Source organism: Pteronotus mesoamericanus, unplaced genomic scaffold (assembly GCF_021234165.1).
Source record: "Pteronotus mesoamericanus isolate MK-2021 breed Mesoamerican mustached bat unplaced genomic scaffold, CSHL_Meso_final contig_203, whole genome shotgun sequence".
Classification (NCBI taxonomy): domain Eukaryota; kingdom Metazoa; phylum Chordata; class Mammalia; order Chiroptera; family Mormoopidae; genus Pteronotus; species Pteronotus mesoamericanus.
The window spans coordinates 160,042-182,855 of NW_026555087.1; the positions used below are offsets into that span (position 1 = coordinate 160,042).

The following is a 22,814-nucleotide window of genomic DNA, read 5'->3' on the forward strand; positions in this document are numbered from 1 at the left end:
GTGTCCTCTACCAGGTGGGACCCGCCCGCTGTTGACACAAGTGCAGACACCGAGGGTGGGAGAGTCTCTGCAAGGAAGGTCCCCAGGAAGAAAGCCGGCCACCTCCAGGCCCCAGGTCACACGTCCCATGGCGGCCACTCACCAGGACACAAAGCTTGCGTGGGAGCCGAGCACCCTGGGCTCAGGGCAGCAGGGGCTGCCGTCAGTCAGTGCTGAGAAGGGTCTAGAACGTCTCCAAGTGGCGTGATGAACAACAGGGTGCCCATCGTGCACCATGACCAGGGTTTCACCCTCTAGCCCCAAACCATCCGAAGCCTCGGTGACCAGGAGGGCAGTTCCGCAACTCCTGAGGTCCCACGTGAGCCTGAGGGTCACAGGCCAGGGCAGCTCCCCACCCGGCTGCCACCACTGCCCACCCGGGGAAGCCAGGGCAACAAGCAAGCAGCAGGTGTGGGCATCCAAAGCGCTGGAGCCAGGAGGCGGCGAGGAAGGCGACCGCACTCGGGCTTTCCCCGCACTGTGTCGAGGCGCAGTGGGGGCGCTCCGCTCGGCCCAAGGCCCCACCCCTCTGCTGCTGCTCTCCCCAGAGCCCGGAGAAGCGGGTCGCCCATCTCCCACTGGGCAGCCCCGAGGAGCTGTGGGCAGGGCTGCTGGCAGGGGGCGCGCAGGCCCAGTCCTGGGGCCACGCTCCACTCGGCCGCCAGTCTTCTTGGACCTGGGACTGGCCCAACAGAAATGCGTGTCTATCGCGTAACTTCAGACAGGACTTTAATTCCAAAGCAAACCCAGAGCCGAGAGCCGGCAGGAAGCAGGGTGGCGGCGACGCGGACGCGCAGAGCCCAGCCGCTGGCCGCTCCCGGCGGCTCCTGTTCCCCGGACCCCGTGGCCGAGCAGTCCCTCCTGCAGCGAGGCCTGAGCACAGCGCAGCCCCGTCAAGGGCCGAGGACAGAGGCAGCGGCGCGGGCGGCGGGCAGACGGGCAGGAGGTGGTGGCGCCAAGTGCCCAGCAGCTGGGCTGGGCTCCTGAAGGCGCCTCCAGCAAGGGCCAGTCGAGACATCCCCCAGCTCCAAGATTTTCAAAGGGACAAGATTTCAAAGTCCTCGTCTTCTGAGTCAAAGAACCTTTCCAGTCGCTCCACGTCAGAAGAATCTGGAAGAAATATGACAACACGCCTGATTTCTGGCAGAAATCAGACACCTGCAAGGGTAACTCCAGGTGCAGGATGAGCCCCGTGGCTGTGGGTGCACCCACCACACCTGCCGGCCCACTCGCCCCACGGCTGCCCCTGCGCCTGGCTGAGGAGGGGTGGCAGGTGGCAAGAGGGCACCGGGCTGCCCAGTGGAAGGAGTGGCTTCTGGGTCTGAGCCAGCCAGGGGCCTCGCTGGCCAGGACGGAGGCAGAAAGAGAAGGCAGAGGCCCTGTGACTGAAAGGACGCAGAGCAGACACCCCTCTCACCAGAGCCCAGGGGACCTGCTGTGGCAGCGGGCGAGGGCCCCCAGTCCCAACAGCAGTGCCAGGCCTGTACCAGCGAGGGCTGATGGGGTGCTGAGTCCCAGTGACAACCCCCTGACCCCCAGGTGGCCTCCGTCCGACAGCAGGCTCTGTCACTGTCCTCCTCAGGGTGAGTGTGACAGATGGTACAGTGGGCTCCATTGTCGTCCTTAGTGATCCTCGCAGGCGGGACAGGCGGCTCGGTCGCAGCCTGGTCCTCACTGTGGCCTTGCCGGAGCGGACGCATGGAACCGACGTGCTTGCAGCCTCAGCACCAAGCCCGATTTCCGGGTGCCACCTGCCCAGTTCACTCCGAGGGAGGGTCTGCTCGTGGCTGCCCCGGGCCCAGAGCCGCGCAGCAGTGGGAGGCAGAGCCCGCCTGCGGCCACGGCAGCCGAACTGGGCCTGGCTCCCACGAAAGCCCAGCGTGGTCTGGGTTGTACAGAACCTGGGGGTGCCTGAGGAGCATGCCCAGACCCTTGTGCACAGGGCCAGGTGACCGCCCGTGGGGTGAAGGACGAAGGTCCAACGGGGGGACACTCAGCAGCGTCCCTGGTGCCCCATCACACACAAATCAAGTGTCCGCATATGGAGCTTATACGAGCCTTAAGGGTCAAAAGCAATGGGACAGAAGGCAGGGGACAGAACAGCACACAGACCACACCCAAGAGCAGAACACAGCTGACACGTGGCCCTGCGGCCTCGCACTCACCTAAGGACAGGTTCAGGACGTCGGGGCAGGCCAGGTGGGAAGGCTGCTGCTCCACCAGCTCGAACATGGGCAGGGCGCCGCCCAGCCGCGAGAGCTGTCAGCGACACACAGCCGTTGGCAGCGGCCGGCGGGGAGGGTGGGGGGTGCGGCTCCCGCCCCACCGATCGCCACGCACGCAGCACAAAGCCTGCGCAGTGGAGGCGAGGGTCCTGGCCCTGGGCCCAGCCTGTCCACAGGCAGCCCGTCCCGGGGACAGAGCCCTGGGGACAACCCCACCTCCCTGTCACCCCGAGGCTGACTAACAAGAAGCCACACCCTAAACTCCCTGAACAGTGTCAGCCCCCACCCTCCAATTGCCACGGGATGATGCCAGAAGCAGCAACCACACAAGGGCCAAGGGACACCGCAGTGTGGTGCACAGGACGCGGGTGGAGGGGTGAGTGAGGGGACAGGTGACGAACCAGAGACCCTGTCCACGCAGACGGGAGTCACTACCAACCTTCTTGACTTGCTGGCACCAGTCATTAAAGTCGTCCTCAGTCTTGCAGAAAAACCCCTGGAATGAAGAGCAGTGCTGAGCTGGGCACAGGCTGGCACCTGGCTGCCGTGGCAGAGTAGCCTCAGGGCCGGGCATCGGCTCCCAGCACCTCTGCAGGGAGCCAGGGCAGCCCCTCCGGCTGCCCTTCTCCTGCCTCTGCCCGTTGCCGCTGGCTCCGCCCATGGCTCGGCCCTCTGCCCCGCGTGCCCACCCCACATCACTGAGGCTGTGTCCCTGGGCCTGGCATGTTTGAGACTCAGCCTTGACCAGCATCTCCCAGCAGCAAAGGCTGCCAGGACCAAGTGCCCCCGAGCTCTCACGGTCACAGGGGATAGGGGGACGATGTGGGGGACACACCACCGCGATGGATGGGTCGAGCTCCCCTATGCTCATCCTGCTCGGCGGGTGCTGGCAGTGGAAGCTCTCGTCCGGGATCGAGCAGCTGTCGGTGAACTCCACCGCCGGCTGCGTCGTGTGGGGGTCCAGGTAGATGAGCTCCTCGCCTGGGCAGGACGACACGGAGATCAGCAGAGAGGACAGGGGACCACTCCGGACCTGCCACACCGCCACCCAGCCGGCAGCATGGACCAGGCCGGGAAAGACCGCGGGGAGAAGGCCGGGAGGGAGAGGTGGGCACACGGAGGCGCCAGCACCCGGGTGGGACATGCGGCTCGTCCACGGTGGCCCCAGGCCAAGCCGCCTCTAGGTGTTGGGGGCGGGGGCTGCTCTGAAGACCACTCCCCTGCCCTGCGGCATTACGGGGCACCCACCACTCACCCACGTAGCCGATGAAGTAGTGGGCGCTGTTGGGCTTCCCTCCGATCACTCCCAGGGACTGAGGCATCATGAAACAGCCCTGTGGGGGTGGGGGTGGGGGTGGGGGTGGGGCAGGAGGGCAGGCTGCTGAGCACAGGGCATCAGGAGGCCTGCACCCCTGAACTGGGGCCTGAAGAGAACGCGCCCCCACGAGCTTATCAGTCTGGAAGCAGGACGAGCAGCACGAGCCGTGGGCTCAGCTCGGTGTAGGAGGCGGGCTGGGGAGGGTGGACGTGAGGGCTGGGCCGGGGCAGACGGGCACGCAGGGGCCCGCACAGCGAGGTCGGGGGCTGGCCTGACCCCACAGGGCGAGGCAAACGGAGGCGGGAGGGCGGCCGGGTGGGCGCTGGTGTCCCCAGGGCAAACGGAGGCGGGGGTGGGCCACGACGGGGCCACGGGAGGGCTAACGCAGAACCGGACTCCGGTCCCCCGCTGGTCGGCGAGACGACAGACCCACCTTCAGCGTCTCCACATAGGCCTCGTTGATGTCCGTGAGGCCCAGGCGCAGGGGGATGAGAAGCACCAGGGGTCTCCACGGCGATGGCCTGTGGGCGACCTCGGCCCGCACGGGGAAGCCATTACAGTGCCCTTCGGGGTCTGCCGGAAACGCAGCGGCCCCCGCACACGGAGGGCTGCTTCTGCACAACCTCCCTGAAAAAGGGAGAGGCGCTTCCATGGGCTGAACAGGAGCGGGTCCAAGTCCACCCACCAGGAACAGGGACGTACCCGGGGCGTACAAACCGGGTGCTGAAAACAAGCTCAAACTTTGGAAATAAAGCATGAAACTAACCTGTCACCTGCAGAGAAGAAAGAGCTGAACGTTTCCTACGCATGTTCAAGTAAACATCTTTTTAAAAAAGATTTTATTTATTTTTAGAGAGGGGGGAAGGGAGAAAGAGAAACATCCACGTGGTTGCGTCTCACAGGCCCCTGCTGGCCCGCAACCCAGGCCTGTGTCCTGACTGGGAATCGAACCGATGACCCTGCTGGTTCGCAGGCTGGCGCTCAGTCCACTGAGCTCTACCAGCCGGGGCCAAGTAAACATTTTTATTGTGAAATGACACATACACAGGAAACGGGGCAAGAACAATCTACGTGCACCTCAGAGCGCCACCCCGAAGTGGCACCACACAGCCACCGGCCTGGCCCGGCACGGCGCTGACCAGGCCCCCAAGCTCCTGGGACCCACCCCCGGCAAAACCACCAAGGAGTAACTGTTCTCCTTTCCACGTTCAGGCGACCTACTTCTAAGGGCACTGGGTAACCTCCAGGAACACGTGCACTGGGGGCCTGGCGGCAGGAAGAGAAGGCGTCCCTGCGGCCTCCAGCAGAGCCAGCCGCCGGCCTGGGCTCGCAACACCAGTCCCCCCGAAAGGGGCCAGGCTCCGCAGGGAAGGCCGCTGCCAGGGCCGGGGAGGGCCAGGGCCTGGTCAGCACCCGAAAGGGGTGCTGCATGGCGCACGGCGGGGCAGGCACAGAGCAGTGCCGCCCGCAGGGGCACCAGTGGCCGAACCTGGGGCCGCGGGCCGTGACCGTTAACAGACAGCACACGGGATTTTACGAATCTGCACATGCACTGACCCTGACCAGTCTTCCAAGTGCACCTACGAAGAGGGTGGGGAGAACAGAGGGCTCCTCTCAGGGAGAAAGCCCACCAGACTTTCTGGTGGAGGGAGGGCTGCCCAAGAGGGACCCCTCAGACCGCCCACGGCAGTCCCGGGTGCCGGAGCTGCGGCCCCCGCCAGGGGACCAGAGGCCGCCTCCGGCAGTGAGGCTGGGACCCGGCCCCCGGCCTGCCCGCGGCCAGGGCGCGTGGTCCGAGCGCAGCTGTGAGGGAGGAAGAGCCGGGCTGGGGGACGTTCCACTGTGCTGGCCAGGGCTTTTCAAAAGTGCCAACGCCAGGAAGGACCAGGGGAAACAAAGAAGAAACTTTCTGGATTAAAGGGGACTCAACAGCCCTGGCTCCTGGCTCACGGGGGCTCCAGAGGGCGAGAGCTCAGCCTGTGCCGCGGTGGCCGTGGGGTGTGCACCACGTGCCTGCAGCTGGCGCGTCCTGGCTGAGGCCCAGTGGAGGACTGGAGTCTCATAGTGAACAGCTAGAAAAAGGAACTGGAGCGCGGTTTTATCCTTTATTTTTAAAAATATCTCTGCCCTGGCTGGTGTGGCTCAGTGGACTGAACACTGGCCGGCAAACCAAACGGCCGCCGGTTGGATTCCTAGTCGGGGCACAGGCCTGGGCTGCAGGCCAGGTCCCCAGCAGGGGGCGCATGAGAGGCAACCACACATTCTCTGTCCCTTCTACTCTCTCTAAAAGTAAGTAAATAAAATCTTTAAAACACCAAGGAAGTAAAATCTCTGGCCGCTTAAACTTTCTATGACATTGTGATTTATAAGAACTATACAGGGTCCAGCACAAATAAAGCTCTTTTCACTACAAACGCTTTTATTACAAAATCAAAAGCATGTCATTCTGCAATGATCTCACACATCTGCAATGTCAAGCACGCCATGTGACACGGCGTGACCCAGTGAAACGTTCGATGGAAACGATAAATTATCAAGCTCGTGTATTACCCTGCCACCCGCACCCCGGCAGGCGTCACCGGACTGGGCCCAGCGCACTCGGCCGCCACCCGCCACCGGCCAGGGGCCTGGCGGAGCAACAGGTGCCTTTCACCCCGACGGAGACATGGCTGAGGACTGCCCCCCGACCTGTAGGGAGGAGCCAACGGAGCCCAGCCACAGCGGCCAACGACCCCTGCAGTGCATCAACGCAGCGCGACCCCTTGATTAAAAACCCACAGGAGGGGCTGGGGCCCCGGAGGGCGGGGCAGCTCCCCCACCCGGCAGTCCCTGAATTGCACCCTTCACCACAAACGCGGGATCTCACAAGCAGCACAATTCTCTCAGTTTTGAGCCACTCTGGGGGTGCGGGGGGTCGGTCAGAAGCACAGGTTTCCTCTGAGGTGGGGGAAGGGCCCGACCTTGTGGGACGCAGCCCGAACCCGTGGGGTCTGAGGCCACCTCCAGGTAGCTGGTGCCAAGGGGCTGGGGTGTGGGGGAAGCCCCTACACTGGAACTGATGTCCGCTCTTACCTTCTAACTCGGAACAGATGTGTTTCTTCTCCCTCCCTGGTGACCTGTGATCTGCAAGCTGTTTCCTCCCAGAGCCCGTCTGGCCCCCATCGGCCCTATCACTCCTTCCTTTAAACCGCCCACCTCTGTGCCTGCGCCGCCACAGACGCCCTCCTGGGGCCTCTCCTGTCCGTCCCCGTCCGGGTTCCTGCCCTCAGAGGCGGACACTCACGGCCTTCACTCCCACTTTTTACTACCTGACACCAGGCAGGTGCCCGTTTTTCTCCTGGGCACAGGAGGCATCGAATCCTGACGTGCAGTCTGCTAGCTTCACCCAGGAGTCCTTTCACCCAGGAACTAAGACAGGTTTGAAGCTTCAAAGCAGTGTTCTGTCCTCCTGTCTACTCAGCACTGGCTTATATAAATGTTCTCGGGACACCTGAGAAGGCACATTCTGCCACCAGAATCCAGGCTTTGACGGGCACCGACTAAACTCTCCTGTGTGGCTCTGGTCCTGCATTGGCTTAGTTTCCACCGATGTGGTCTGTCCGGGTCTCTGTTCACGTCGGTTGGGTGTTCCTGAGTCGGAGGCTACGCTTTGTGACGGGAACACCCTCTTGCAGACTCGCTCTCCCCGCCTGCCCGGAATCACGGAGGACTCGCTCCAGCGGGAGGGGCAGCTGGCTGCTGCGGCCCCCAAGCCACATGCGACCTCACAGGAGTCCTGCTGGTGGTAAACAGGCTTCCCTTTGCCCAGGTGCCCATCTGTAATTTTCTAGGGCTCCCTGAACACTTGTGACTTACCTAAATTCTCTGGTTTTCTTTCAATGACAACAACTAAACAGTCCGCCTGCCTTCCCGCCCTCTGAGCCCGGTCTCTGGGGATTCTGCACGTGTGCCGGGGTCGGAGGCGGCAGGCGAGGCTGCAGGGCCAGTGAATGGCCTTCCTTCACAGGCACGTTGTTATTGCTGCTGTTATTTGGATGCTCGTAGAAGTTTCTCCTTATTTTTGCAACTGGGAAACATCACCAGGAACACGCTTATTTTCCACATCCCTGGTTTCTGAGGGTCGGGGCCTTCCAGCTCTGAAGACTCAAGCCTCCCTCCCCCGCCCCCCTTCACGGCCCCGCCCCCATCCCCACAATCAGACCCTGGCCGCTCTCCTTCTGTTCCTGCCTCGGAGGCTCCGCCCCCGCCTTTTCTGCCGATGCTGGCGTTTAGCCTGTGCTCCCCGCATCCCCAGTCTCAGTGACAACGCCATCAGGACTCGGGGCTGCCGGGGCCGCTCCGGACATCCTGGCGGGCCTTCAGAAGACGGGCGGGGGCGGGTGGGTGCACAGGGGCACAGGCAAGGAGCGAAGCGTGCCCTCACCTGGCACGCCTGCTGTGAAACCTGAACAGGCACACCTAAGCCACCTCCTCCCTGACAGCAGCGGCTCCTCTCAGAAATGGGCAGCTTCCCCGCCCTGCGCTTTGCAGAGCCAAGCTGCCCCTCCCGCCCGGCCAGCCACGCTGGGGGCTCTGAGCCGCGCCCATGAGCAGGGGCGTCCTCACCGCAGCCGGGGCCCTTCTCTCCGGGGCCCTGGGGCAGGAGTGCCCAGGCCAGGCCCTTCAGAGTCCCTTCCGCTCGCCCCGCACCTCCCTAAACCGACCCCGCTGGCCCTAAACATGGGCGGGAGGCCGGACGCCCTCCGCTGGTCCCTGTGAGGCGCAGGCCTAACTTCTGGCCCAAGGGAGAGGAAGGCCACGCACCAGGGCCTGATGGCGGTGGTGGCCACACACGCCCTCGAGAGCCCGTCAGAAATGCAGGTCAGACCCACCAGCTCCTCGGACACGCGCAGGGACACACGCCGTCACCGTCCCAGCAGTGTCGGCCGTCACAGCTGGGACCGCAGGAGATGGGGGGCGGGGTCCCTACCAGCCCCCATGAGGGACAGAGGCTCTGCAGAGCCACGTGTCTCCTGACCCCCGCTCCCCGTCACTGCCCCAGAGCCAGCAGCCTGCTCTCTGAGGCCAGGGATCGGCCTAGACCCCCGAGGGGGTGGAGGAGGACCCCAGTGCCGAGGGAAAGAGAAACTGGGGCGCCGCGGAGCGCTGTGCAGCCGGACGCGGGACAGTCAGGACGCTGTCACTGGCAGGAGAAAACACTACGATACTACCTGTTTTCGGGGGGAACCTTCCTGGACAGAGGTGTGTTGTGTCTGAACAGCAACACGAGTGGCTTCTGAGTGAAAAATCAAGCGCCTCCCCGTCCTTTGCGTTTCCTAACTTCCCGATGTCTCAGGGAAATTTCAAGAGGCGGATGAGGAGAAGGGGCAGAAGGAAGGACCGCGCGGCCTTCCACCCCGGCCCAAGCTCATCACCTCTGGGGGAGCAGAGCTGCTGGGCGACGAGGGCTCGTCCAGGGCGCACGGAGCCACAGGGGCCAGTGCTGCTCTTTATTAAGAAGTCACCCCCGGCTCCCCTGTCCTGACAGTGTCCCCGGATGGGGCCCCTCTGCCTGGCAGAGAAGCAACGCCCCTGTGAGCCGACACGCACTCTCGTGGCCACGCTCCACGCCGCAGTCGCGAGGGCAAGGCCTGCTTCTGAACGTCCACGTGCCCCCGACTCCCTCGGGTCTCCAGGGGATCCGAGTGGGGCCCTAAGTGACCCAGCCGGCGGGCAGAGCCTAGGCCACTCCCCTCTGCCAGGTCCTCTGTAAGGACAGGTGGGGCCCCCTGGCCCCCGCTCAGGGCGTGGCTGTGGTGCAGGACTCCCCGGCGCCACCTCGGGCACCGCGCCGGGAGCCAGGCGGGGACAAGCACTCGCTCAGCGGCCGCCCCCCGAGCCCCGCCGTCCCGGCCCCGCGCCCTCGCACTCACGGATGTCGTCCATCACCACCGTGTTGTCCATAGCCACGTGGACGGCCAAGGCGCTCCACGCGTCGAAGACGGCGAGCTTCCTGAGGAAAGGGGGCACGAGTGAGCGTCTGCGATCCCAGGGGGGCCTGCGTCCTGTGCAGGGCGCACAGGAGGAAGACCAAGGCCCGAGGCGCGGGGCCACAGGGCGGGTAACCTGAGGCTGGAGCCTGCCCCACCCACCCCGGCCCTGTCTCCTTCCAGGGCCCCCAGCGACCTCCGCAGAGGAGTCCCTGCTCGGCGGCATCGTGTCCTGAGGGCACCCAGAGGTGGGAGCCAAACACGAGCAGGGCTGGAGACGGCGGGCTTGCCCGCGGAGGCGGCCCTGGCCCAGCCCCACCTCACCCGCCCCAGTGCCTCGCTCGCCCCCGCCCCCCACCTCCCCGGACACGCTGAGCTTCGGTTCCGGCTGTAAATGACTGAGGGGCCGTGGCCCCAGGATTCCGGCTCTGGAAGGAAGGCAGGTTCTGCCACGAGAAGCGTAACAGGTGGGAGCCTCTCTGGGGTGTAGGGGAGGGGGGTTCGCCATGAGAGGGAGGCCCTGCTGGGTGTGGGGACACGGTGAGGGGGGTTGGGGTGACGACGCAGGACCCCACTGAGGGGAAGGCCAGGGGGGTGCCCAGAGAGCACCTGCAGAGCTGCCTGGCTGCCCCTGCCCACACTAAGGGCCAGGCGCCGAGCAGAGCTGCTCTGACGCGTGCGAGACTGGGTCCTTCCGGAGGCTGATGGTCCAGGGGGAGGCAGGCAAGAGAAAAGTGACCGCCTGCAGCAGTAAATACCCCAGAGAACAAAGCAGGGCAGGCAGGGCGAGACCAGGGCAGGGCAGGCAGGCGCTGCGACCAGGGCGTGGGGCGCGCGAAGGGCCAGAGGTGGACGCACAGGGCGGGGCCGCCGGGGAAGCCCAGACGGGTGGCTGACCTCCAACCACGAGGACTCCTGCTGCTGTTTGAAAAGACACCCCAAGACGGCAGAGAGAAGGAAGACCAACGAGGAGGCGAGGGCAGGGCCTTAGACTGGGGTGAGGACAGCGAGCCTGTGGTCCGCACACACCGGACAGCGGCGCTGGGAGAGGAGAGCCCAGCAGGCCCCGTGTCGGGCCTGAGCGCCGAAAGGAGGGGCTGCCTCCTCTGTGGGAGCCGCAGGCTGGGTTCTGGCTGTTAGGCCACCCAGCTCCGTGGACAGTCAAGGCGCTACGTGAGCATCTTGACAGAAGGCCGCCCTGGGAGGGGACCCCGGCAACCGCTAAAGCCAGGAGTGGACAGCGCAAAGGGGAGTGGCCGTGGGCCCAAGACAGGGCCCGCAGTGCCCACGGGTGGGGAGGGGGGCAGCACCTGAGGCCGAGGCGGCCAGAGGGGCAGAGGGGCCGGAGAGCGGGGCTCTGGGGCCCAGGTCTCCAAAGGCAGCACGTGCCTGTGCCAAGGGCTCCCGCCGGGCGGCTGAGCGGGGCAGAGAGTCAGCCTGCGGACGTGACAGGGCAGGGGTGGCCACGATGGGGCCGCTTCGGGCGGCAGCGGGAGGAAAGCAGGGAGTGGGGGGTGCGAGACAGGAAGTGCTCGTGCAGGGCTCACGGGTGGACGCGCACACGGGCCCTGCTCACCAGGCCGGCGGCACTGGGCCCGGACTCTGCAGCGAGGGCGGGGGCGCTGGGCCCTCCAGGGGTTCGGTGAGCAGACGGAGACGGGCAGGCTTGGGACCCCGGGGAGTGGGGCCTGTCGGGGGGAGGGTCCTGGGGGGTCCCAGGGAACCTGACAAGGGCAGCGGGTGGGGAGGGGCCGCCCATGAGGAACGACCGCCAGGAAGGCTGCCTCGGGGCGCCAGCGGGGGCGTCCGTGAGGACCAGGGTGGGCAGCAGGCAGGCGACGGGGGACAAGGCCGGAGGCAGAGGCTCCAGGGACAGGCGAGGAGGCCAGGACGGAGGCGGGGCAGCCCTCCCCGGCCGTCAGACTGTCCGGCCACCATGATGGACAGGCCACCGGCAGACAGAGAACAAAGGCCCCTGTCAACGGGCACAGCCTGGAAGAAGGCGTTCGCCCTATTAGAAAACTAAACTCCGACTCTCAAGACCACACAGACGGTCACCGCTGAGGACCCCCTCGAAGGGAAAGAGGCGCCCGATGTCCATCAGCAACAGGCTTCAGGGGTCTGACCCCGGCGCGCCTGCCCCACCTTGTTCCCCGCGGAGACGGGGGCGAGCGCGGCACGTACTTGAGGACCTGGGCGACCGTGTTGGGCCCGTACCACTGGCCGATGGACTTGCCCTCGCCGACTCCCATTTGTGCTGCAGGAAACGGACCCAGTGAGCGACCCGCACGTCCCGACCCCACGGCCCTCCCCTGCCTCAGAGGAGCCGGTTCGGGCGGCGTCCAGCACGAGGGGCACGTTCCAGGAGCCGGGACAGGCTCACCCAGCCCGCCCCCGGCCTGCGCTGACAGACGTGCGCGCGGCCTCCAGGCCCGTCCTTCGCTACAAGCCAGGACGCCAGTCCTTCGATGAGGAGGGGCTGAGAGGTAAAGTGGCTCCCTGAATGCAGAGCTGTAAGTTTACTTTCTTCTACAACGGAGACCAGGGTGCTCACAAGCTGGACTTGCCTCAACGAAGGAGCACCACTCCCTGCCTGAGACCACGTTCCCGAGGCTGGGACGCGCACCCGGGCCCACCCACCGCGGCCCGCAGTGGGGACAGGCCTCCCGCCACAAGTGCCGCAGCATGGCAGCGGCCCAGGGCACCCGGGACCAGCCGCCCATCTGCGCAGCCAGGGCACGCGCCCTGCCCCACCCACCTATCTGGTGGATGGAGTAGCAACTGTCCTTCCTGTCGATGAACGCGTTGAGGACGCGGAAATAGCTGTCCGGCTGCCTCTTCCGCTGCGTCCACCTCCAATCTAGCGGAGACAGGGGCAGAAGCGCAGTTTCACCTGATGTGACAAAGCAGCCCGTGTGCTATGAAACACTCCAGGTGCAGAGCGCACCCCAGTGGCTTTGAACCTGGTGCAGGTTAAAATCCAGGCTCCCCGGGACTCCAAAGATGCGAACCCCATCATCACGAAGCCACACAGAAAACAAACAACGGCCCCAGGGATCCACAGGGGACTCCCGACAAACACGTATCAGCGTCCTTTAAAGTCACTCTTTTAAATCATTCAAATCACTCAAAGCAAAGGGTCACGGCTGACGAAGCCGGGCTCCTCATCCAGGTCTTACACGGCCTCACCCCCACTGTCCCCGGTGCAACTCACCTCGGCCCAGGTGCCGGCACAGCAGGGCCTGGGCGAAGATCATCTGTCCGCAGCGCAGCATGCAGCCCCAGCCCGTGTCCGAGGTGGGGCCGGTGCCCCCTGTGGGGGCAGCAGAGAGCAGACTTGCGGTCAGGCCGCAGCGACGGGCCGCGCCGGGGGCCCTGTGCGCAGGTGACAACGCCGCCCCGGCCACACGCACACTCCAGTGGCAGGTCGTGCCAAGGACCCACTGCTGGGAGGTGACATGCCCTAACAACTCTCGCAAGTGGGCAAACCCTGCGAACGCACCACAGAAAAGTACAGATGTCTGGGAACCACGAGCAGATGCTGCGCCCGTGAGCCCTCGGGGTCGGCGCCCGGAGGGGGCAGGGCTCAGGGGCAGCAGAGAAGGCGCGCGTGCCCTTGGCCCATCCATGGCCCATCCACCCACCAGCACGCAGGCTCTGGCACTAGGCACGGGGTGCCGCGGGCACGGCGACACAGGCCTGGACCCTCAGTAAATGCCCTGACGCCCTAACCAGCAGCAAGACCCCGGCCCGCTGGCAGTGACCCAGCAGACTTGGGGGCCAGGCTGGGGGCTGGCCTCACCTCGGCCCCAGGAGCCCTGCCGCGCATGCAGGCACAAAGCCCAGGGCAGGCGCCTGGCACGGTGCCCGTCACCCCCCCAGGCCAACCAGCCACGCCCTGGGTGAAGGAAGCCCCGCACTGGCCCGCGGAACCGGGAGCCCCCCGCCCACGACTGCACCAGATGGCACAGGGCTCCTCAGCAGCCCGTCCTGCTCCTCTGCGTCCAGGCAGCTGACCCGAGGACAGCGCCGGCCCTCCTGGCACCACACAGCCCCTCCCCCGACTTCGCCCCTGCTCCCAGGGCCGCGCAGAGCAGCCTCAAGGGCAGGTGTGCCACCAGAACAGAGCGCACCTGACAAATCCCGTCAGTCAACGTTAACCTGTGGGGACACTGGTCTGCTCTCCCTACGTTTCCGTGTCCCGGATGTCACGCAATGTAGCTGCCTTACACCCACCTCACCTCTGGAGAACAGAGGAAACCACACCTTGGCGAGGAGGAGGTGAACCTCCTGGCCCCGAACCTCTGGTCTCAGGCCTCCGACTGGCACAGGCCAGGCCACGCTGGTCCCCAACCTCTGTCCACCTCCGGCCACAAGGAGGAGAATCGCTTTTCTGGAATGCGCTCAAGTGCCACAGGCAAACACACCCGGCCCACCCGCCCTACACTTGCCCACCACTCAGCAAGGGGCACACCGGAGAGATGTTGGGCAGAGAGTTTCGGCCTCCGGCCGCCCTGGCCCCACAACCTGGCCCAGGACGACACTCAAGCACAGGATCGGCGACAGCCTGAGCCCTCCCTGCTTTGTGGCCGCTGACCTCCATGCTGTCCCTGCCGGCTGCGGCTCCTGACCGATTTTAGGCCCCAGTGCAGAACGGAGACCTGCGGCTGGAGAAGCGACGCCAGGAGTCCCAGGTTGGATCCTGGCTCCGCGCGGCGTGGGCGGGACCTCTCCAGCTGGAGCGTTCCCACGGAGTGGCTGGTGCCAGGCCCACCCAAGCCAACCTGTGCCTCGGCCTGCCATCCTCCCTCTAAAACACGCGGACCCTACCACATGTTGTAACAAACAGGACTTACCGATGGCCGGGAAGTTCTTCCTGTATGTAAACCAAAGTCTAGACGCCACATCGGACAGGATCTCATCCTTTTCTAGAAAGTGTTTAAAAGAAGAAAACACACACGCACAGCCTTAAGCACCACGCCATACGTCACGGAAAGCTCGCAGACGACGACGACGACTACCACAACACGGTTTTGAAGCCCGAGCGTGGAGCGCAGCAGGCTCCAGCACGGCTGGTACCTGTGAAAACGCTGTATTTTCTGCCCAGTATCCAAACAGGCTCCGAGGTCTCCGGGAAATCTTCAAACTCGGCAAATCGGAGAGTGTCATAAGTCAGGGTAGCTATTGAAAGGAAAGACACAGGTTAATCAAATTTTTATAATTTCACAAAATAGCACCAGGACCATTTATTGCATTTCTGTATTAAAACCCCACATGGAATTCTGGGTCTCAGGGTCACCCAACAATCGCCACTGGTGGAGCAGGTGCATACGACTGGGCAGCACCTGGGACACCTGGGGCCGAGGCCGCGAGGTCAGTCACGCCTTTCACACTCCAAGCCCGAGTCAGTGCCCCCAGAAACCAGGCTGGGAAAGGACAGTGGGCTGGGCCCAGGGGAGAAGGCGAAACCAAAAACAAAAAACAAAGCACCTGATTTAGACACCTGCTCTACACCTAAAACCTTTAAAAGCTCGAGGACAAAAGCACAATGAAACCATGCCGCTGTCTCTGGGTGCAGGGAGCCTCCGGGTGCAGGGAGCCTCCGGGTGCAGGGAGCCAGGTGGGCAGGGGCAGGGGAGGCCTCCACAGCCGTCCCCAGGCTCCCCAGGACGCACAGGGCGCACATGCCCAGAGCCACGCCGAAGGCAGAGGCTTCCAGGGCACGAAGCCTGAGCCCTCCCCAGCGACTCCGGGTTGCAGGCCACTGCGGACTTCTTGGTGGGGAGCAGTTGGCTGCAGGGGGCAGGGCGCAAACTCCTGGGTAGGACACGAGGCCCCAGAAAGGTAGAGAAAAGTCCCCTGAAGCCCCGGTTGCAGAGAGGCAGGGAGTCAAGGCCTGGAGCCTGCTCTCACTTTGGCGACACCCCCAGACAGGCACCGCCGCCGGCTTCCACCAGCAGCACCCCACTTTCAAAAGCAGTGTGTGGAGCACGACCTCCCTGCCGTGCTAACGAGACCTGAACCCCACCTTCTTCTGTGTGGCTTCCAGGCCCCGCCCTGTCCTTGAGCCCTGGCTGAGGGGGCGCGGCCACACGCCCAGCGCGCCCCAGGCGCCCTGGCACACAGCTGCCCCCACTGCCTCTCCAGCTCCCACGGGGCCCGGCCACCAGAGCCTTCCCCTGCAACCTCCCAGGAGTTTTTGGGAAATCAAAGATGTGTTTTCCAGGTCTTAATTTACTTTTTGACAGCAGCTCCCCCTTTCGGTAAAAAGGGTGTATGCTATTTACAAGAAAGAAGGAAAGGAGCAAAGGAGGGAGGGAAAGAGAAAGGGGAAGAGAAAGGGGAAGAGAAGGAAAGAAAAACCAACAACTACAAAACCGCTGCACACAATCCCTGCAGCTCGCGCCCAGAGCGGCGGCCCTTCCCGCAGAGCTGGGAACCGGCCGTGGTGCCCCTGCGGTTCCTCGCCGTTCTCAACGGGAAGGTCCGTGCCCAGCCTCACAGCCCCATCAGCATCTCGTGTCTCCCCAGTTGTTCGGCACGGTGCCCAAGCCGCAGGGGACTCGGGGCCCTGCTGGGTGCGCCTGTCTCCTGCCAGCACCCTGCCCATCCTTCTGTGCCGTGCGGGACCCCAGGGAGAGGTGGGGGCCTGGTGGCTGGGCACTCACAAGCCGCAGGCTCTTGAGCCGCTATGGTCCCTCTGTGGGTGGCAATTCCTTTGCCCACAAGGTGGGGAAAACAACAGGCTGCTCTCATTGTGCGGTCACGCAAGGACCCTCCGCAGCAGATCCCCAGAGGTGCTGTCTCCCCAGTAGACAGAAAGGCTCCAAGGTCAGCGCCATCAACAAGGATGAGAATCACGAGTTCAAAGGCAACGGCTTCGCTCAGCCAGAACGTGACCCAACGCACAGCTGAGCCCCGTCTCAGGGCGGGGAAAGCCGCCTGCAGACGCACCGGGCCCACAGCCACGGAGGGCCGGCGTGTGGGGTGCAGAGTCCTCAGGCCGTCCGGACCCCAGACCCAGCTCCGCCTTCTCGAGGTCCCAGGAGCCCTGCTGCCCAGAGGGCCCCGGTGTGACGGCGGGTCCAGGCCTCGCGGCTCTGCGCTCGTCTGTCTCTGGTGCCTACGTGTCCACGGTCGATGCTGACCAGGCTGCGCAGTGGGGGGGGGGGGGGGGCGCACAATGTGAGGTCGAGCTTATTTCCCCTCCCCTACGTGAGACGGCTGCCTCCTGAACACGCCTGAGAGCTGAGCTGGGATGAAGGGGGTCCGTCCTCGCAGGGCGCTGACAGTGCCCCGCCTGTGCCGTCCCCACGCCCCTCGGCACCCTCAGCAACTGCCGCCTCCTGCACCCTGCCCGCCCTCGCCCACTGTGGACTCAGGGCGCTGCTTCCTCTCGAGAAGCAGCAGCTGACAACACTGCCTGTGACTCCCATCCTGCCAGGGCCGGAACGACCTCCTGACACCCAAGGACCCCCGGGCAGGGCTGTGCGTCCCCCAAACGCAGGAGGGCTCTGGGCTCTCGGCGAGGGGCTCCTCTGCGACTGGTGGCACACGCCCACAGGTCACGGCGCTACCCGCGAGTCTGCCGTGTCAGCCTGGCCCGGAGACACCCCTCAGAGATGTGGCTTCCCATGTGGAGAAAAGAACAGCAAGTGAAAGGCTCGCTCTGGGGCGGGAACAGGCGGCAAGGCCTGGGGCAGCTCTGCAGTCGAGGGCTCTCATCCCAGGGGCGGCAAAATGCACAGCAAGCAGGTTTCTCGGGTTTATTAGCGAACCTCACAGGCAGCCAAGCAGACTTCAGAGGGAGGGGAGCACGAGGTTTCTATGAAGTTAAAACACGTCACCAGGCGTCCCTCTACAACCAAGAAAATTACAGGCTGCGTGGCCTCAGACTCCCTGCTGCACAGCCAGATGCCAGCCGGGGACGGGGCACCTGCAGGGACGCAAGGGCCAGGAGGCCACCCCGGCTCTCGCACACTAAGCAGGAGCCGTGCAGCATGAGCACACGCATCGGCGGGGTCCCCAGGGAGGCTCCCGTCCCCGAGCCCCGCACCGCTCACATCACCTCTCTATGCCAAGCCCCCAGCCTCTGCCCCTCCCCAACATGTGTGTCCCGTCCGCCTCTAGACTAGACGTTCCCGTGTCCCTCGCGCGTAGCCTGCTCAGCACAGGGCCACGGCCGCCTCGGCGCTCGGAGGACACGCTGTGCGGAGCGCGTCCCCCTCCCCCCGCCGGTCACTGTCTCCCAGGGCAGAGCCCGAGCCCGGGCCACCCTGCTCGGTCTTGTGCCCCCCCCCCGGGGGAGGGGCCTCCCCGCGCCTCAGTCTTCTCGCTCGTAAAAGGGGAATAGCCGCACTTCCCTCAAGGCTTGTGTGAGGATGAACAAATTAGGGACCGTGCGAGTCAGTGACCTTTACTCGGCAGCAGCGAGCACGTCTCCACTTGAGCCTCTGGGACCTCGTGAAAGGGGCGAGACAAGGGACGTCCACAGTCTGCGGCCAAACTGAGCTGCAGCACCTCCTACGAGGTCGCCTGGGAGCCCGTGCAGCCCAGGACACCACGCTGCCCTGGCAGGGGTGGGACAGCCCCGGGGCAGAGGAGGGCCGTCTGCACCCCACCCCACCCCACGCGCGGTGCCCCAAGACTGAGCACAAGGAGCCCCAGGACCTGCAGCCATTTCGACCGGAAAAGCGAGTGAAGCACTTCTCATCCCTGAGCAGCCACCAAGAGCCCCGACTGGCGATGGTGGCTCCGACTGTCCCACCTGCACAGGAGGACAGGACCGACCCACCCTGCCCCATGCCCAAAACGCCGCGGTCGGAAGCCCCCTCAGCTCACTCTGCACGACACAGGCTCCTGGACCTTCTGGATGCGGCTTTCTCATGGAGCAATTTTCTAAGCAACACTCACTTCTAATGCTCAGCTTTCTAATTTCTAAGACTTGTGTTTGGGGACAGAGCCCACCTGCTAGCTGTGTGACGCATGACTTCACTTCTCTAAACCTTGGTCTCCTCAGCCATGAAACGGGCCTGAACCACCAGCCCAGCCGGGGAGGGGGGGGCCACAACATGGCCGGACGCGAGGCTCCGGCAACGTGCACAGCGCCCAGCAGTGGTTCTGAGCCTCTCCACTCCCATGTGCATCATTTCAGGCATCGTGACGACTCTGTTCTCACACAGGCCAGCGGCCTCTGCGTGACTCCCCGGGACAGCCGCCGCATTGTCATGTCACCCTCTTTCCACGCAACGTCACACCGTTTATGAAGCTGTCCCGTACCACCGAGTTACAGGACTCCAACCTCAAACAGAATGCCGGTCCCTGGACTCCCCGGTCTCGACTCTAATGTGAAATAAGACGACGTGCAGAAGACAGATGGAGAGGCATCTCCCACCTTATAGAAGAGGCCCTCTGAGAAGCACCTTCCCCATCTGGTTCCTGGGGTCCCGGACGCCTGATTATCCACATCTTCCCTGGAATATTCCTGATCACACCCGGGAAAGAACGCGGAAAGCCCTTTAACAGCATGGTGATTCCACTAGAAAAAAGTTTCCATTTAATTTTATTTCTGATAAAAAAACAGGGACTTGTGCTCAAGGAATGTAACCGACTTCTCTGCCCTTGGCACCGATCCCACTGTCACTGGACCAGGGAGAACCCCGGAGCCTCTCACCTCCAGGCTTCTCGGGGGCCCATCACACCACATCGGGGTCACCCCCAAGCACTGCTGTGCCCTGAAAGACAAGCCTTCCCAACAAAACCAAAAGGCGTCCCCTCTTCCTTTAGAAGATGCTTGCTTTCAAAAAAAAAAGAAAAGAAAAATTTTATTTATTTTTACAGAGAGAGGGAGGGGGGAAAAAAGACAGAGAGAAACTTTGACATGAAAGAGAACCATCTAAAAATCGATCAGTTGCCTCTTGCATGTGCCCCAACTGGGGACCAAACCACAACCCAGGCCTGTGCCTTGACCGGGAATTGAACTGGCGACTTTTTGCTTTGCGGGACGACGCCCAAACCACTGAGCCACACTGGTCAGGGTCAGAAAACATTTGTTTAAGATAACAGGTTTGCAAGCAGGTATTTTTTTTTAAATCCCAAACATTTTGTATGAAGAGGCTGGTGGTTGACTTCTGAACGAAAAGAAAAAAGAGGGAAGAGAAGGGACGAACCAGGAACCCGAGTGACCCCAGGAGACGGCAAACACTGCTTCGGTGAACACAGGGGCCGCGTCCACGCTCACCTGACCGCCTGGCCGAGCAGCCCTTCGCCCTCACCGACGCCCGACACCCACGGGCTGGGTTTGTCCTGAACACCCGTGCGGGGACCAAAGTGCTTACACCACGGGAACATGCACGTTCAGTCAGGTTCTGCTCCTTCAGCTGCCGACCACGCCCGCACCAGGCACGGTGTGACTGGAGACACAAATGCCACGCCGGCGTCGAGGAACGGACAGCGCAGCCGTGTCAGCGCCGGGCCTGCCGTTCCTGGAACCGCGACTGAGCTCGACGGGCAGTGCTGGGGCTCGAGGGAGGAGACAGCCGGCCGCAGCCTGCCCGCCGCCCCTCGGACCCCTGCAGGCCGCACGCCCGCCGGGGTTCCTCCTCTTCCCTCCCACACTCAGACCCTCAGTGGCCTCACCCACCGGAACCCCCAGACCAGGTCTACTCCCTCAGCTCCAGGCCCGGGGACCCAGGGCTCCCCAGACGCCGCAGCCCGAACGTCTGACAGGCACCTCCCGCTCCACACGTATGAGACCGACCCCAGCGGCTCCCCCCCGCGCAGCACATCCCCAGTGTCCCCCCTGCAGTCGCTCAGCGAGGGCCGCACAGCACCGCACCATCCCAGCGCCTTCCTCTCCAGCCGCACCCGTCACCGCATCCCACCCAACACAGCCCGCTCGCCTCAACCCTGCACACACCCCGAGTCCAGCCTCCTTTCTGGGCCCTGACCCGGCCGCCCAGGCCTCTCGCCTGGCTCACTCCGACAGCCTCCCCGCGGGCCCCCCACGGCGGCCCTGCCTCCCCGCAGCCCCTTCTCAGGGGCGCAGCCCGAGCAAGGCTGCCACCCACCCCTCCCGTCTCCTCACGCCTCCTCTCAAACCTTCCGGGAGATTCACAGGCGCCCAAGTCCTCGCCACGACTGGGAAAGGCCCCACGCGCAAGCCCAAGGCTCCTGCGTCTCCCAGCCCACCCGCTGCGCCGGGCCACAGCACCTGCCCTTCCTCCTGCACCGCTTCCGAGTCTTGGTCCGACCTGCCTTTGCAGTGCGACCCGCCCGGGACATCCTGGCTCCGGCTCCAAGCCCACCCCATGCCCCAGCGTGGCCCACATCGCTCTCCGGCGCCACACGCCGCTGGCGTCACGTCTGGAACACCAGGCAGAGCATGGTGTTCGTCTGCTTTGTGCACTTCTCTGGTCCCAGGATCTAGAACAATGCCCAGCACAAACCTCCTGCGGAACAAACACAGTTTACCGGACGGGTGGCTCGGGAAGCAGGCCCTGCGCGGCTGCAGGGATCAGGGCGGGGCAGGCCCTTAATCACCCCCAGAAAGATGTGTCCAGTGGAAGAAAACTCCCCACCGCACCCTACAGACGTCGCGCGTGTTTTTATCAGCATCAGTACAGGCTTTCGAACGCAACACCTCCTCCACGCTGCAGCGGCCCGGAGTGCCCCATGAAGGCGTCATCACGCGGCTACTCCTAACTTTAACGTGGTAATTTTCCTGTCTGAGATAATGGGGCCGACATTAAACTCTTTCGCACCTTAACCAACGTGAACGACTAGGTATCAAGCAGTAACAGCTTAAAAGAAAGTGGGGGGGAAAATAAAAGAAAGCAGCCAAGTAAATAATTCTATTCCTCCACCACCCCATGCCCCAGCAAACAGTACAACCATGTCTGATACTTGTAATTTTTCAAAGGAACTTCACCAAAAAAATACATGTGGTCAACAGGTTGAGAATCAGGCCTCCAGTCACCCAACATTTAAGTAAAGAAATGCCACAAATCATTGAAATATGTCTACTTTACAGCTTCCCAACTGAGGTTCCAGTAAATACGTTACAGCTGCGAGAAAACGAAAAGGAAGCAGAACAGGGTGACCAGTGGAATCAGCCCTGACGAAAGCCTGCCATTGACTGGGGGTGGGCAGCGGTGGCCCTGAAGGCCAGGCGCCCCTACGAAAGTGAAAGGATTAAAATGGCCGTGGCGCGGGACGGAGCGCCTGGGCTGAAGGGCTCTCCAGGCGACCGGACAAGGTCCAAAGACCTTGCCAGCAAGAATTAAGGAGCAGAAACATGATGAGCTAGGCGGAAACACCACAGGCACGTATGTTCACATACGTACGTGTGTACACACCCTCACTCTGTATTAGGACAGAAGAACTTAAGAGGTGGCTTCACATTCCGTCTTCCATCACAGAAAAAGTCATTGTTTGGTTACTGAATTAAAACCAAAACAGGGTGCGCTTGCTGCGAGTGTGGAGTACTGCTTCTCGCCCCCAGCCAACCAACGTAACTTCAAGAAGTTGAACAGTTTCCCATTCCTAACTCCTAGCGGAGCGGAGGCAACAGCTTCCCAAGACCGCCGTTTCAGGACCCAGCTCCGCCCGAGACCCTGGCGTCGCCCGCCCCCGCCCCCGCCCCCGGCGCCGCGCGGCCCCTTCTCGTCCGCGTTGGCCTTGGGCCTGCCGGGGCGGTCACTCGGGCGCTGCAGCAGACTGGACAGGCGCCGAGACCCGCAACCACGGGACTGTCAGACCCGAGGCGGCCTCCCCGCGGACGCCGCCCCTGCCCGTTCCTCCCGGGGCCGCTCCCCGCCCGCCCGCCCGCCTCCCCGCACCCAGGCGGCTCCGGGAGAGTCCCCAGCGACCGAGGGGCCGGACGAGCGCCGTTCGCGAGTCCCCGACGCCCCGGCAGGCCCCTACCTGCGTCCATCTTCCCTCTCCGGCCGCCCACTGAGCGCCGCGTCGCTCCGACGAAGCCGCAGCGCGACGCGACGGGCCGCCGCCAGGGCCAATCCGGAGCGCGGGCGGGGCCGGAAGTGCGTGAAAGAGCGCCGGTCGCCATTTTGGCGTACGGCGGGGCCGGACACGAAGGATCCGACTCACGCTCTCGGCACCCCGGCGGCCCCCGGCGCGCGCCCCGAGGAGCCCAGCAGCGACCCGTCAGGGCGGTGGAAGCAGACGCAGGCGGGCAGCGAAGCTTCGGGGCCAGCGCGTCAGGCCACCCCGCGCCCCCACGCGCCGGCGCGGCCATCTTGCCGT

At 64.0% G+C, this 22,814-nt stretch overlaps 1 protein-coding gene across 1 annotated transcript; it reads right to left on the minus strand.

Moving 5' to 3' along the window:
• Positions 1-278: 278 nt before the first annotated feature.
• Positions 279-22,535, minus strand: ATG4B (autophagy related 4B cysteine peptidase). Its single transcript, XM_054570393.1, has 13 exons — positions 22,476-22,535; positions 14,631-14,732; positions 14,408-14,479; positions 12,766-12,864; positions 12,310-12,411; positions 11,736-11,808; positions 9,495-9,574; positions 4,016-4,209; positions 3,520-3,598; positions 3,100-3,245; positions 2,704-2,760; positions 2,205-2,298; positions 279-1,149 (listed from the first exon to the last, which is right to left on the minus strand). The coding sequence occupies exons 1-13, from the start codon at positions 22,483-22,485 to the stop codon at positions 1,076-1,078; spliced, it is 1,182 nt and encodes a 393-aa protein (XP_054426368.1). The 5' UTR covers positions 22,486-22,535; the 3' UTR covers positions 279-1,075.
• Positions 22,536-22,814: the final 279 nt, after the last annotated feature.

What these genes read in the sequence shown, in the direction of transcription:
- ATG4B (XM_054570393.1), bottom strand. An exon ending in CTACTCCATCCACCAGATAG is followed by an intron (nt 11,809 to 12,309) that starts GTGGGTGGGGCA and finishes CGTTTCCTGCAG; the next exon opens with CACAAATGGGAGTCGGCGAG. An exon ending in CTACTTCATCGGCTACGTGG is followed by an intron (nt 3,246 to 3,519) that starts GTGAGTGGTGGG and finishes CGTCCTGCCCAG; the next exon opens with GCGAGGAGCTCATCTACCTG.